Source organism: Physeter macrocephalus, chromosome 20 (genome assembly GCF_002837175.3).
Source record: "Physeter macrocephalus isolate SW-GA chromosome 20, ASM283717v5, whole genome shotgun sequence".
In the NCBI taxonomy this organism is placed as follows: Eukaryota; Metazoa; Chordata; class Mammalia; order Artiodactyla; family Physeteridae; genus Physeter; species Physeter macrocephalus.
The window spans coordinates 102,709,337-102,726,113 of record NC_041233.1 but is presented as its reverse complement, the minus strand read 5'-3'; the positions used below and the strand labels follow the sequence as shown (position 1 = coordinate 102,726,113).

The following is a 16,777-nucleotide window of genomic DNA, read 5'->3' as shown; positions in this document are numbered from 1 at the left end:
CCTGGGTGGTAGCAGTGCAGGTGGCAAGGAGTGATCAAATTCTGACAGAAGCAGTGTCAGGAGGATCTGTGATGGATTGTATGTAGAATGAGAGGGAGAAGTCCAAAAATTTTGGCTAGAACAACTAGGAAGAATGGAGTTTCCATTAATTCAAGCAGGGAAGATGGCGCGTGGAGCGAGATCTTGGGGGAATGCTCAGGAGTTTAGTTTTGCAATTATTAAGCCTGAGACGTCTATTGGATACTATTGGAGATGCTGAGTAGGCAGTATGAAGTAAAAGACTGAAATTCAGGGGAGAAGTTTAAACTGGAGACACAATTTGGAAGTCTATACACCAAAAGTAGTCCTGATTGCACCCCTGAATGCTAGAGTCACACATCCAACTGCCTGCAGAATTTCTTCAAGTGGATACCTCATAGGAATCTCAAATTTAACTTGTCCAAAATAAAACCATTGATTCTTTCCTAATCCCAAGCTTGTAGTCTTGTGTAGCTCAATAAATGGCAGCACTGTTTCACCACGTGGTTCAGGCCAAAACCTAGGAGTTCTTCATGATTCCTCTTGTTCCATCATACTGCAGTCTAATCCAGCAACATGTTCTATAAGCTCTACTTTTCAAATGTTCCAATATCTGACCACTTTTCCCTAGTTTCACCCTGGTCCAAACTATGCTCATCTCTTACCTATACTCGTATTATGACAACATCCTAACTTGCCTTCTTCTTTCAAAGCTGGTCCAACTGAAGTCTATTCTGTATACACCAGCCATGATGATCTTTTGAGACATGAATCAGGTCATATCTGGCTCATGAGTTAGATCAGATTTGAGTGTCACAGTAGACAGCAAATACTCACTGAATAAATACTTGTTGAATGAACAAACATGACACCTATGTTCTAAAACAAGATTGGCAAACTTTTTCTATAAAGGGTCAGAGAATAAATATTTTTATTTTTGCAGGTTATATGGTGCATGTTGCAACTACTCAACTCTACTGTTATAGCACAAAAGCAGCCAGAGACAATCCATTAAAAGAATGAGCGTGGCTATGTTCCAATAAAACTTTATTTACAAACATAGGAAGTAGGTAGTTTACTTACCACTGCTTTAAAGTTTAAATACTATAGTAGCTGACCATCACTCATAGAATCACTATTAGAATAAAATCTTAACTCCTTATTTTGGCCTACACGGTCCTCTGAGACCTGACCCCTATCTATCTCTCCTCCATCTCCTACTATTTCCCCTTCACTGACTTTACCCTTTTGGCAATTTCTCAGATAAAGGAGGCTTTTTCTGTCCCCAGGCCCTTAGTATTTGCTGTTCCTCTGCCTGGAATGTTCTTCATCCAGATCTTGGCACAGGTCATTCCTCACAGCCTTTCTTCAAAAGCTACCTTGATTGTGTATCTTCTTTTCTAGTCCTCTTCATAATATTTATCATTATCTGAAAAGATATCATTTACTATTTTTCCTTTACTTGTTTATTGTATCTCTCCACTAAGATGTGTTTCCATGAGAGAAGGATTTTGCTTATCTTGTCACCCTATCCACGGTGGGTACAATAAGGCCTAGTAAATAGCAGATGTTTAATATCTGCTAGATAAATGAATGGAAATGAAAGTATTTTAGAAATGTAAAGTGCTATTCAAGTACTACTACTTGTTATTCTTTTCAGAGAAGAGGATGGCGGTGAAAAGATGGTAAATACAGAAGTAGGGTGTGTTAGGAATATCACTGGCTTAGAGTCTTGGGTTTGAATCCTTGGGCAACTATCTTAAGTACCTGAGAGCCTTAGCTACCCTTTTTCTAAAAGAAATTTATCAGTATCTGGAAGGTTGTTCTAATGATTGATGAGGTAATGCAAAAAAAAAAAAAAAATCAGTGAGAATCAATGCTGGTTCACTTGCCATATTTTCCTTTTCTTACTGTAATGATTTGTTACATTTAAGATACCTCTATCAATTAGAAGTTTTCAGAAGCTGAATTTAACTTAAAAGAAAACTTTTTTAAATTTTTTATTTTTTGGCTGTGCCACACGGCTTGCATGATCTTAATTCCCTGACCAGGAATCGAACTCGGGCCATGGCAGTGAAAGCACATAGTCCTAACCACTGGCCTGGCAGGGAATTCCCCTCCCCCAAACTTTTTATTTTGAAATAATTTTAAATGTAAAAAGTCGTTGCAAAAACAGTACAAAGAGTTCCCTAAACACTTCTCCCTGGAATTGATTTTTTTGAATTTCAGATTTTTATAAGTTTCCAGTGGATAAAAGAAAAAAAAGCATATTCTTCAAGGCCCTAAATAACACACTCGTAGCTTGACAAAATAGTACGATTTCTGATATTTATTTTTAGGGAAGTGTCTATGAATTGGAAAAAATTTACTTCAACATGTAAAACAGATAAAAGACCCCTAAGTGATTACATAAACTAACATAAACTAACTAAGTCAAATGCATCAAGTCCTTTTTTCCTCATTCCCTAGGGGACCTGCAGAATTGTTAGCACCATCACAGCGTATCCATTTTAAACAAAGTCAAACTGTTTGCAAGTTTTTCTTGGATAGATTAACTTGATCCTTTACAAACACAAATAGAAGGCAATATATCCAAAACATCCCATGCTTGAAGGGGTACTTGTAACACCAGTTCTATTTGGTTGCAGTGATGCACTCAAATACCACTAGATAATGCAACTGCTCAGAATTGCTGACAAAACATTTGCTACTAAACAAATAGACAATCAGTTGTCCCAGGCTCTTAACCATTCATGCCATCCAAACTCTTTGAAAAACCTCACTTCAACTACCGATAAGATCACTCACTCGTCAATAGCCGTCTTCTAATGACCTTTTATTAAGGGTATTATAGAAATGAATAAACTGTGACTGAAATGATGTCAATATAAACTGTTTTATATGAGGTGATGTTTACATAGTAGTCAAAGCTTATAGCTCAGCAGAATTCTCTTGAAAAGTGATATCCATAATGTGAATAAAACAACTGCTAATAACCTTAAAGGTTTTCAGCATGTCTAAGAAAAATATGGATATCTACCCAGAATTTTATTATTTATTTATTTATTTTTTCTGCGGTACGCGGGCCTCTCACCGCTGTGGCCTCTCCCGTTGCGGAGCACAGGCTCCGGACGCGCAGGCTCAGCGGCCATGGCTCACGGGCCCAGCCGCTCCGCGGCACGTGGGATCCCCCCAGACCGGGGCGCGAACCCGGTTCCCCTGCATCGGCAGGCGGACGCGCAACCACTGCGCCACCAGGGAAGCCCTATTCTTTTATTTTTTTTTAAATTTATTATTTATTTATTTCTGGCTGTGTTGGGTCTTTGTTGCTGCGCATGGGCTTTCTCTAGTTGTGGTGAATGGGGGCTACTCTTCGTTGCGGTGGGTGGGGGCTTCTCACCGCAGTGGTTTCTCTTGTTGTGGAGCACGGGCTCTAGGCACGCGGGCTTCAGTAGTCGTGGCTCATGGGCTCTACAGCACAGGCTCAGTAGTTGTGGCGCATGGGCTCAGTTGCTACGCAGCATGTGGAATCCTCCCAGACCAGGGCTTGAACCTGTGTCCCCTGCATTGGCAGGCGGATTCTTAGCCACTGCGCCACCAGGGAAGTCCCAACCCAGAATTTTAAATTAATCCATTTTAAAGTTTAGCCAGAGCGCTTAAGACACAGAGGAAAGAAGGATGGAATATATCCAAAGAATCTATTAATCCACAGAGGAGCAAAAGAACTAACAGAAGGGCAACATATTTTACAGACCTGTATAATTACAAGATAATAAATAACATATGTAACAAAATAAAAATGGGGATTAGATACCTTTTCTTCAGGTATATTATAACGCACATTTTCCAAAAATACTGATGTATTTTCCACATTTGTGTATCGTAAAAGAATATGAGCAAAATCTTCTTCACTGATAGTATTCATCCCATTAGAGTAGGAAAGGAATTCTATTTCTAGAACTTCTGTTTGGAGGTTATCCATGAATCTATGACAAAAATACATAAATAATGAATAAGATAAATGAAGAGTGATGGTAACAGATGATACTTAGCCTCTCGGGACTTTGGCTTCTACATCTGTAAAATGGGCATAACAAGAATACCTTGCAGGGTAGTGATGAGACTTAAAGGAGTTAATGTGCCCTGCCTCGTGTTTACTGCAGCAAACACTATATACATGCCTATTATTATTATTATTACTGCAGCTTATTGAGACTGAGGAATTGGTAATATTCTTTCTTCTGAATATATAGGAAATAATCAATCCAGATATCTGGATATTTTTCATCATTCAGTGACTTCCTGTTACATTTATCAATAGAACTACTGGTACACAAGCACTGACGGGAGTGGATATTTGTTATAGAGTACATTTAGTTAAGATGAAAGCAGCAAAGAGGTGAGTGTCACTGCACTAAATGATTCCGAAAGACCTTCCTGACTTTAGCATGTTAACATTTTTCAATACAAATATAAAAATTAAACTCACCTATAAAAATCTTCAAAGTTGAGCTCAGCTTTTCCTTTCTTTCCGAAAAAGTGTACAAGAAGTGTAGTATCTGTTACTAAGTTTGTAATGTCATCAGCACGCTTTAAAAAAAATCACAATTTAAAGGTTAGCTGCAATAAAACAAAACAGAATAGAGATATCCAATATCCCCCAAAGAACACAAATACATTAACATTAGAATGAGAAGCAGGATGTATTAATACATGCCATTACAGTTAAAAAGAAGTTCAAAATTTGAAAATAGAAATACAGATGAAATTGATGTTCATCTTCAAAAAACTTAAAGTTATGATTATATTAAGAAGTCTTCAACCTCCAATTGTGCATATAGGGTATCTATAGTTTAAATGATCTAAAATAGTTAAAAGCCTTTAGTAATCATCAAATATTTTATTTTTATTTAAGTAATTTACTTTGGATTTTCCTAATCAACCTGAAAAATTCATTCATTTAGGATGACCGAAAGAGGTAAATTCCTCAGATTATTGAACATATAGGGCTGACAAAAGAATGGCCTCAAGCTTCACAAAATAGTCTTGAACCATGATTCTTCCCTATTGTATTCTTATCCATGATACTTTAAATAGAAGATAATGTATTTTGAAATAGAAACTACAGTAATATTACCTTGGAATTTATATCATCTATAATTTTTTCCAAAGAAAAGTTCTTACATTATTTTTTAAATGGATAAGAAATTAATTCCAGAGGATTTTCCCTTCCCCATTCAACTTGATAAACAAGTTCCAACAAATGTATTCTTAAAATAGCTTAATTATAGTCCTTATAAAGTTTAATGGCCTGAGAAAATCTTCCCTCTTTAATGTAGCTTTATAGGTTTCCTTTTGCCTTCCTCCTTCCCATCCCATTCCCTTTCCTTCCTTCTTTCTCTTTCCTTCCTTCTTCACTTGGCCATTAACTCATACCTATCTTATAAACTCAGTTACAAAAATAATAAAATTCAAGTGATTATAACCTCTCCCCATGTATTATCCTGGGAAATGTAAGAAAAAGAGGTTAAATAATAAGTATCATTTTCTATATTTAAAAAATAGCTGCAAATGTCCATCTAAAGGTACATATTTGAAACTACTACTTCTTGACCAGAATCATGATATCACTCCATAGAAAACGTAAGAAATAGAAAATATATACTTCTCTTCAAAGCATCAGTCGTCTTCCATGTTCCCTGATATAGTCTCATCTTACCCATCTTCCAAACACTAAATTTGGTAATCTTTTGATTCCTCATAGCCCCCTTCCCAATCTTTCATGAAGAAAGCCATTTTTATCCTTCATAACATTTGTTGGGTCTTTATTTCCCTTCTCCCTAGACCAAATATTCTTCTTCTCTTGTAACGACTAGAATGGAGTTATAGAAGACTACATCTTCTGATAGGCTTTTTCCCCTCCAACATGCCCTCTTTTAATCCATGAAACTATTTTTCTAAAGTGATCTTTCTGCTACATGGATTATTCATGTCTCTCTTAAAGACTCTTTAAAACATGTAGGGTATCTTCTACTTGAAATTATCTAAAATTGTTGAGATTCTTTAGTAATCACCTATGTAGTCTATATTTGTAATTTAGTTTGGATTTTTCTAAATAATTTCTAGAATGTAACCTCCTAATAATTGGTTTGGATCATCTCTACTACTTCTTATTTGAGTTTGCTGACAAGTTCCAAGTATTCTCAGGAGCTGGAATAACCGAGAAGTTCCCTATAATATAACCAACTCCTCTGATCTGATAGTGGTTTGATCTGATCACTTGGGGGAAAACGACACAGCCAGGAAGCCAGCTGTCACATACTATCTTTTAAATATACCTTCTTGAACAAGCTTATTATGCGTGTTGAGGAATATTAGTGGTGCCGGTCTTTCAAGGCCCCTATGTGACAAATTAGTGTAATTTTTTAGTGCTCAAAAGGCACTACTGTTATACTTTCACCAGTAGCTTTAAGTTGAGAAGGCAGACTGATGTAATGGAAGGAGGACAGGATTTAAAAATCAGAAGACCTGAGTTCACTGACTTTTTTGATCGTCGGCTTCCTTATCTGTAAAATGGGAAAAACCCTATCTACAATAACCATTTTCAGGATAAGGTTAGAATATGAATGTAAATGAAATATATACATGTTCTTATTGGTAGTCATAAGATGCTTTGGACAAAAGCATTAAGACCTTTGTGGGGGGAGAAGGTAGCTTGTTAATTCTAGACATTCTTTTGTGATCATGTATAATCAAATCTAATCAGTTTATTATCCAAGGAACAGCTTAATTTAGTAGGGGGAGGAAATATTTGAGAAGGCATGCCTAAATGGACCATAAGAGTGGAGGCTGGAGCCAATCAGAGGTCAGCATGAAGAAGAGGGGTATCCATCTGGAAGCTAGAGCAATGGAATGTGGAAGAGGGGCAAAGTGACTAAGAAGAGGAGCAGGGATAAGGTTTTAGGACAAGTTGCTACTTCACAAATAAGCAGTAGCGTGGTGAGCAAATAGGATGATGAACTCGAGAGTGAGATTTCTGGTGTGAATTCTGACTTTTTTCCTCATTAGTTAGGTGACCTTGGGGAAGTTAATCTCACTGAGGATATAATTATCCTCAGGAACAACAACAGTACTTACCCTACAGGGTTGCTGTGAGGATTAGATAACTCATGTTAGTCAGCACTATAACTGGCATATCGTAAATGTTCAGAAAGTGTTAGCTATTATTATTTACTTCTGACAAATCAGTATATGCCAAGAAGTTGAAAAAGGACTAGACAAGACAGAAAATAATGTTGGAGCTTCATGCCAAAAAAAATTTTTACATGGTATACTCTTACTTCTTTTGTGTTATTGAAACTATACATATATGTTATATAGATCTAAAAAAATGCCTTAAAATAAGAGGATACAGGAACACCCAAAGTTAGAGAACCCTGAAACAGAATTATGGAATGTTTTCCTCTAGTGTTGTCATGTTCCTTACCTCGAGACATAATACACTGAAATGAGGTGGCTTTGTTTTACACAGGTTTTAAATAATGACCCCATTCGGCCAGTTTTTCTCATGCCCATTGAGCAGAGCAAATCTTCATTTACAGTCTTTCATCATCGAACTCTTATTAGACTTAGGTTGCTCTTATCCAGATAATCCAGACCCACAGAGGCATAAACAACAGTTTGACATGAGAGAGAAAAATTAGAAAATGGAAATGGTGAAAACCTTTTCCCCCCATTCAGTGAAACAGAGTACTGTTGGGAGTCATAGAAAACTATACCGGTGTCCTTGGTATCCTAACAGTGTTATAGAACTTAAGTCACAGGAGAGTAGAGACAAAAAGAGAGACTTTATCCCTTTGATTCTTGTGCTCATTGTTAAAATAAAATGAATTCAGGTGTTTTCATTAACAAAGCAAGATAAAGCCACAAAAGAACCCTATGAAGCCATTATCTAACTTTGTTTTGATTAAAAATTATTTTAAATGATTTCATCAAAAATGGAATAAACAAATTTAAAAACTTGCATAAAAAAAATATATCAAGCTATTAAAGAGTTTTAAGGGGCTTCCCTGGTGGCGCAGTGGTTGCGCGTCCGCCTGCCGCTGCAGGGGAACCGGGTTCGCGCCCCGGTCTGGGAGGATCCCACATGCCGCGGAGCGGCTGGGCCCGTGAGCCTAAGAAAAAAATTTAAATTGCATCTGTAAAGCTCAAAACAGTTTCTGTAATTCTGGTACTCACAGACTGTATTCAATAGCTGCATGACAGACATATTGTACTATGAATTTATTATCTATTATTTTGGTTAGAAAGTGGTATCAGCTGTGGTATTCAAATTTTCATTATAACATGGTTTTACTATCACTGAAAAAAAATTTATGGTTAGAAATAGCTCTGGAATAAGAATATGAGAGGCTAATCTCAAATTTACCTACATTATGTAAAGAGAACTGCTTTATCTCAATATTTACATTTTAAATATAAGAGAAACAAAGAAATACAAATAGATTTCTAAGCCTTCTTTCTGAACTAATTCGAATCCTGAAGTACTGACAGTATAAACAATTCAATGTTTCACTGGCATCAGTAGTAACCTATAAGGAATTATAATGAGTTGTAATTTAACTACAGCTAATTCTCAGTTATCTTCTCTAATGTGGGAGGGCAGTAACAGAGATGATCCCCTAGTAATTATTTTACTTGGAAACACAATATAAGTTTTGTTTTCTTTTCTTCTTTTTCTTCGCACTTCTCTCCATCAAATTTATTTTCATGATGTTTGAGTCAATTCATTAATTGATTTAGCAGCTTATGACTATAGTGTGGATTGATTACAGTTAATGGTGCACTAGTGAACTGTCTCTCTAGGAAAATAAAAAAGCCTGATTTGTAGTGTTTGCCAATGTCTATGGTAGTAACACGCCTATCATGGTCAATCTGAAGGTACCCATGGAATGTCACGGAATGCTGAGTTGGGAAGGGTTGTGCAGAACTAGTTCTGGGAAGCTGTAAAAGCCAGCTCCAGCACACATCAGATAGAGCAATAAACATCTTCAAAAGATCTTACGCAAATCTTACATAAGATCTTTGAGTATATGTAAGAGCTGACTGGTCTTCTGATATTACCAAGATTTAAATTAAATTTGACATATAATAAGCAGATTGTGCCTAACTGTGAGAATTTCTAGCAGAGTTAAATGGGATTGAAGATCAGCTGGAGGCTGAGAGGTGGACAGCCTATGGTGGGAAGAGACAACAGGACACGACTGCTAATTTGAAGCTGGGCACAGCAGGCTTGTAGAGACTCTAAGGACTAGTGTCCCCCACTGCTCTTACTTTTAGGCACTGACTACTATATGCCTACATAAATGATTACAGAATTAAGCACTTCTAAAATATGTGTAAATGGACTATTGGCACTTTATGCCTAAAAATAGCTAAAATTTAAAAGGTAATTTTTAAAGATTAATAATTGCTGGTCATAATTACATCATATTTACATATCACAGACAGACTATATATAGGGCAGAATGCTTTATTTATTTGTTTTAGGACTTTAAAATTGTGCACAAGTGACAAAATTAACATTTACAAGTGTTTGCCCTGCTCTAGAGGTGTCCACTGGGTAACACTGTATATGTGGGTAACAGAATTCATTCCAGTTTACTTCTCTCGATATTTTTAAGTATAACTTTTAAAAGTCAAACTTTAGAAAAAGAAACGAGAAGCCAACTTTCAAGAGAAAAAGATAATGAAAAAATACATCTCTTGGTATTTACTGAAAAGTCCTTTGTGGTAAGCCAGACAGCCATCTCTGATAAAGTTCTTAAAAATTCTTAATAGGGAACATAGAAAAGTATTTAATCTACAAGACACAGCCCATCTTTTAAAATGACAAATCCCTATTAACAGTGCCATAATGAGAGTGGGGTGGTGGGAACAGTCCACCTGAGTGCAGCAAAAAGGTATGAGTCTCTATGGAATTCGAAACCAATAATGAATGATATAATGGTCAGTCTACTTTTAATTTTCCACACACTGGCAATCTTAACCAATGTCAAGGTACAACGTCCTCCCTTCCCTGACTGACTGCTGTTAGCACACCTCCCCCATGCCCACCTTTGGTAAGCCACTCGCTATGAATATTAGGAAATTTGATTTTAACTCTACCATAACTCTAAAGCATTAGCTATCTTTTACCAAGTTAGAAGTTTCAGCATTTCATGTAACATTGCAAATTATAAGGTTAAAAGATTCAGTGAAACTATAAAATAGTATTTTCTAATTTCCTGAAAGTGACCTTTAAGTGAAAAAGAACAGTATTTCCTTTTAATTAAGTGGGAAAGTCATGTTTTCTACATGAAGCGAGTGGATTTACCATGGACTATTACAGGTGACCTTGCCACCCCTGCCAGCACAGTTGACATATTCAAATATACCAATTTATATACAGGAATTATTGCTTTACTGGAGAAAAAGAGAAAATATAAAATATATTTTTGGTTTCATCACTGTGACTTGAAAATGAAATGAGGACTAGATTAACAAAATGGCAAATAGTACAAGGACCTGGTTGAGGTTTAATTATACCTCTGCGAGGTCTGAAAAGAGTGCTTGGCTTGTATTACGTCTCAGTGTATCCCAATAGCTTCTGGAGACAAGTTCCTCAGCATCTGTTTTAAGTACCTGTAGAAGTTTTAAGAAGCACAACTGAAATCTAAAGAATAGTCAGAAACAGTGATAATTTATACAGTTTAAATCTCTTCTAGCCATCCTTGAAAAGAAAACACATTAGCTTACCTTTTTTGTTTTCTGCTGCACACAGAAGTATCATATTACATCACTGGTAAACCCAGGGCATTTTCAAAGGTGTAATGGTATATAACCACTATTTCTAAGTACAATGTGGCTTTGTCAACAAGAATCACATTCTTCACCCCTGCCCCATGCCCTTCTAATGAAACATACATAAATTCTAAGAAAGTGTGAAATAAAAATTTTATTCACACCTTGTGTGAAGTAAATTCATTTGGAGAAGATTTTGGTAACTTTATAGCAACCTATAAAAATTAAGCTTAATTTAAAAATGAATCATTGTTGGTTAGCATATATTATGTTAGTGCCTCAAAGAATCAAAATGACCATATCCATACTTTAGAAAAACTAAATTTAAATTAATCGAAAACTTGTCAAAAAGAAATATGCAAGTTTAAGGCAAACCCCTCAAAGCTGATCAGGGATTTGGTGTCTATTATAAATAGATCAGGTACTTTCTGATCTATTCCAAGGACGGAGCACTAGCTTCTATCTCGGTACAGGCTAGTCTAAAGCAGGCGATATCAGAATTAAGAAGTGTAGTCTAATCTTTACATGAAATGTAGAACTACAAGCTTAACTTGGGTCTCTATAAACAAAAATAATTAAATGTGGTTTCTCTCAGGATTCACCAGGGAAGAGTTCACAGATTCTCAGGCTTGGTCTTCTTTGGGTTACTGTGAGAAGAAAACGCTGCATGATGAATTTAGGAGTGAGGGGCTGATGACGAGAGAATTCTTATTTGTGCGTGTGTGTCAGTTTTCAACAGTCCAGTGCCACTAATAAAATTATAAGCATCTGGGAATTATTTCAAAGATCTGTGTTTTAACTCATTATTATGAACTAGAAAACACTGCCTACTGCCCATATTTTAATAAACTCTTAATAAAATGTTAATAATAAAGTATTATTAAGCAGGAATCACTTATATAACATAGATGTTATTTCTTACCGTACGTGTAAATGTAGCAATGTGGCAGAGAATCTACCCATCACCCCCTTTAGTAACTAAATAAGCTGTAACCAAGTAAAATTAACTGAGTGTAGCCCCAACACAGTTCATTTTCTTTTACACAGATATAGCAGAACCTCAATAAATGGTAACTAGATTAAATACTCTGTGAAGTTATCTAAATATTTCGAATGTGGATATATTTTTAAACTGTAACGTAGAAAGGCAGTATATAGTTAAGAAAAGGACTGTTAAACCAATCTAACTAGAAAATAAGGCTCACTATGCTATTATTAGGAGGGTAACAGGAATGACTCGCTTGGTGAAGCCAGGCCTCTCCCCTACTTCCAACCCCTGGTCACCCTCACCCCTACCCCAGCCACACCGACTTTGATGACATTATTCATACTTACAACATATGAAGGGATAAAATTGGTTTGACAAACTATATTGACACAGATCTCTATAGGAAAAAATGTATGTTCTGAGCATAGAAAAGGGAGGGAAGGAGGGAGGGAGGGAGGAAAAGAGCAAGAGAGGGAGGAAGGAGGGAGCCAGAGTGTGAAAAGTTCATATACTGGAATCCTATCCCCCGAGGTGATGGTATTAGGAGGAGGTGGGGCCTTTGGCAGGTGATTAGGTCATGAGGGCAGAGCCTTCATGGATGGGATTAGTGCCCTTAGAAAAGGGGTCTGAGAGAGCTCCCTTGCCCCCTTCCACCACGTGAGGACACAGTGGGAAGGTGCCACCTGTGAACCAGGAAGCAGGCCCTCATCAGCTGCCACAGTGAATCTGCTGGTTTGGTGATCTGGGACTTCCCAGCTCTCAGAGCTATGAAAAATGATTATTCGTTATAAGCCACCCATTTTAAGGTATTTTTGTTATAGCAGCTCAAACAAAGACAGAAGGAAAGAAGGAAGGAAGTAAAATAAGGGAGGAAGGGAAGATAGAAGGAAGGAAGAAAAAGGAAGTTAGGGAAAACAGACTGATTTAGAGATGGGAATCTATCACTGTGCTAAGCAGAACGGAGGCTCCCTAAAGTGCCCCATGTCCAGACGGGTAAATACCCTATATAAAGGAAGCGTCTGAGAAAGGTTACACTCAGAGGTTAGGCAAACTAGGAAAAAAAATCCCAAAATAGTAGCCCATAGAATTAGGCGGTAAACTGTCTTTGCTACTAGTGATATTTTAAAACACAGAAAAATATAAACAAACAAAAGAAAACTACATCTTTATAATCTGTCCCACTATGACAAGTGTGGCCTGAGAAACCATAACCCGAGAATTGTAATTTAAAGTTACATGGGACTTCAGGTACCTGCACTGTATCATAGAAACAAACATATACACACAAGTCTTCCCAGGAAAAACACACCCTTAACCCAGCCCTTAAAGAATCCACACAGATGCATTCCAACAAATACATGCTCATAATAGGAAATTACTAAACGTAAAAGAACATAAGCCACCATTAAGTAGTAACCAGCAGAAACAACAAACAATAGAACCAGAGCTGCAGGCTCCAGATATTGAAATTATTAGATATGGAATACAAAATAAGTTTAATAAGTTTAAAGACTATGAAGTTGTATTTGACAGGACTTTTTAGGGAAAAGGGACTACCAAAAATTATTAGGCTGATTAGAAAAAAGAACCAAATAAAACTTCTAGAAATGAAAAATGAACCACTGAAGTTTAATATCATATTATATATAGCTAGAGAGAAAAATCAGTGAACTTGAAGATAATATGAATAAAGTATACAGAATGCAGTGTGAAAAGATAAAAAATATGGCAAATTAAAGAGGAGTTAAGAGACATTAAAACATGAATATCTATCAAAGCTCTAGAAAGTAACATTAGAGAAAATGGGAGAGAGGCAACATTCAGAGACATATTGGCAGTGGATATTCAAGAAATAATGAAAGCAAACAATCCTCATATTTAAGAAGCCCAATAAATTTCATGATAGATAAAAGCAAAAAGAGAGATAGACTGTAATAAAACTGTAGAATACTAAAGGCAAACAGAATCTTAAAAGCACCCAGAAAGAAAACAGATTGCCTACAAAAGAATAATAAGTATACCCACAGTTGACTTTTCATTTTCAGCAATAGAAGCCGGAAGACTGGGATAATACCACAATTTGCTGAGAATAAGTGTCAACCCATAATAATATATATAGTAAAATTCTTTCAAAATAACAGCATGTATACATATATCGAATCATTATATTATACACCTGAAACTAATACAATGTTATATGCCAATTCTATCTCAATTAAAACAAACAAACAAATCCACAGAAACAGAAGAGGCTGGTGGTTGCCAGAGGCAGGTGGGAATGGTGGTGGTAGGGAAAGGGGTGAAGACGGTAAAAAGGTGCGAACTACCAGTTATAAGATAGGTAAGTCTTGGGGATGTAATGTAAAGCATGGTGACTACAGTTAATAATACTGTGCTCTATGCTAGGAGCTGCTAAGAAAATAGGTCTTAAAGTTTTCATCACAAGAAAAAAAAATTGTAACTATGTGAGGGGATGGGTGTCAACTCAACTTATTGTAGTATTTTGTGATAGTACATATATCAAATTATGTTGTACACCATAAGCTGATACCATGTTATATGTCAATTATATCTCAATAAACTGGAAAAAAAATAAAGGGAAAAAAAGAGATTTCCAGGGGGCTTCCCTGGTGGCGCAGTGGTCGAGAATCCGCCTGCCGGTGCAGGGGGACACGCGTTCGTGCCCCGGTCCGGGAAGATCCCACATGCCGCGGAGCGGCTGGGCCCGTGAGCCTTGGCCGGGGAGACGCCACAACAGTGAGAGGCCCGCGTACCGCAAAAAAAAAAAAAAAAAAAAAAAAAAAAAAATATTTCCAGAGAGAGGGTTTAAAAAAAAATTATTAGAAGATCATCACTTGAGGATATACTTTGTGAGGATAAGATTATGGGATTTAGGAAGGGGTGAGATTAAAGAGGGAAATACTGAGTAAAGAATAGCAAATATAGAAGTAATTCGAAACAAACATGAATGATACATATTTTATAAGTCTAATTTGTGGGATTAAAAAAAGACAAGGGGAGGGCTTCCCTGGTGGCGCAGTGGTTGCGTGTCCGCCTGCCGATGCAGGGGACCCAGGTTCGCGCCCCGGTCTGGGAGGATCCCACGTGCCGCGGAGCGGCTGGGCCCGTGAGCCATGGCCGCTGAGCCTGCGCGTCCGGAGCCTGTGCTCCGCAACGGAAGAGGCCACAGCAGAGGAAGGCCCGCGTACCACAAAAAAAAAAAAAAAAAAAAAGACAAGGGCAAACATTGTTCAATTTAAAGTACCCATGCCAGGAGAGGAAAGAACAGTATTAAAGAACTTTTAAACTCTATTTTTGAGAAAGAGAATAAAGATATGGCCTAATCTAAGACTTTATTATTTTAAGTATTCTTATTAAAATTTCAAAAATAACTACACAAAGAAAAGAAATATAGTGAATGTCTTCTAAACTCAAAATAAACCCAGGTAATGCCAGGGTTACCTCTTTTACCAAGTAACCCAGGTAAAAGAAAGAAAAGAGGGAAAAAAAAAACAGTATATAGAATGGCTAAAATAAATCCAAATAAGTTAGTAATCACAGTAATGTAAATTGACTGAATTTTCCAATTAAAAAGCATATATTATCAATCCAGATAAAAAGGAACCGATAAAATACACAAAACATACTTTTAAAAAAGACACATCCAAAATATAAGGAAAATGAGAGGTTGAAAATGATAAACCAGGTTTCTAGTAATGACAGACTAGAAAAAACAGTGCCAATCTTCTCACTGAGAATAACTGAAAAAAACTGGACAAAATATATATAGATGTATCTTAAAGCATCTTAAAGACATTATTTGCCTTTTGTACTGTGTTGACTGGTACAAAAGCAATGGTGGGTAAAATTGCTGAAGCCTTAGTACAATGACAGCACCAAAGACCAAAGTCATTACATTCTTCAGTTGTCACATTCTTCAGTTTCATACACTCATATTTAAAAAAAAAGTTTCACTTAAGAATGTACTTGCTGAAGAATAAAACTCATAATTGTGTTAATTTAATCTTTGAGCACACATCTTTTTAACATTCAGTGTGAAGGGAAGCATGCATAAAGCACTGCTGTCTAATGAAGTACTACGGTTGCCTTGAGAAAAAACATCTACGCGGTGGTTTGTGTTGCAAGGTAGACTAGCCACTTTTTTCATGAACCATCATTGTTACTTGAAAGAACAACGGATACACAAACTATGGTTATTCAGACTTTGGTATGTGGCAGGCATCTTTTTGGAAGATGAACCAAGTGAGCCTGTTGCTTCAAGGGAAACAATTGATAGTATTTGTTGCCAAAACAATATACTGCAACAGATTGAATACAGAAGCATCTATGAGAAACCAGCAGTCTTCTACTAAGTCAGACATTAAAGAGATTTGCAAAGAATGTAAAATACCACTTTCCTCACAATATTTTTGACATTATTTTTCAAAAAAAATGTTTATAGTAATGTGAGAATTTTAAAAATTATTTTTAAATGTATTAATATTTATAATTTTCTGTTTTAGTTTCTTATATGGCAAAAATAGATGAATATAACCAACATAAACAAAAGCTCTTTTGGATTCTCAATAATCGTCAACAATGTAAAGTGGTCCTGAGACCAAAACGTTTGAGCACTGCTTCTTATAGCAATAAAAGTGAATGAACTAGGACCAGATACAATAACGCAGATGAAGCTGCCAATCATGATGCTGAGTCAAAGAAGCAACACATAGAAAAACTCATTTACTATCCCATTTATATGAAGATCAAAAACGGGCAAAACTAAACTATATTGTTTAGGACACATAAGTAGGTCATAAAACCTCAAAGCAAAGCAAAGAAATAATTGACATAAAAAGTCTTGATTGTGGGGGCTTCCCTGGTGGCGCAGTGGTTGGGAGTCCGCCTGCCGATGCAGGGGACACGGGT

General features: G+C 36.5%; 1 protein-coding gene across 6 annotated transcripts in view; it reads right to left on the bottom strand.

The window, feature by feature from the left end:
- The window catches only part of MICU3 (mitochondrial calcium uptake family member 3), a 121,127-nt gene that overhangs the window by 31,071 nt on the left and 73,279 nt on the right, over positions 1-16,777 (bottom strand). For all 6 annotated transcript variants that reach the window (XR_008616164.1, XR_008616162.1, XR_003677617.2 and 3 more), the window contains exons 9-11: positions 10,606-10,701; positions 4,508-4,608; positions 3,833-4,004 (exon numbers count right to left, since the gene is read on the bottom strand). Coding sequence is in view for 2 of the 6 variants with exons in the window: in XM_024131482.3 (XP_023987250.1) it covers positions 3,833-4,004; positions 4,508-4,608; positions 10,606-10,701 (369 nt within the window). In the remaining 4 variants the exon portion in view is untranslated. The remainder of the gene's footprint in view (positions 1-3,832; positions 4,005-4,507; positions 4,609-10,605; positions 10,702-16,777) is intronic.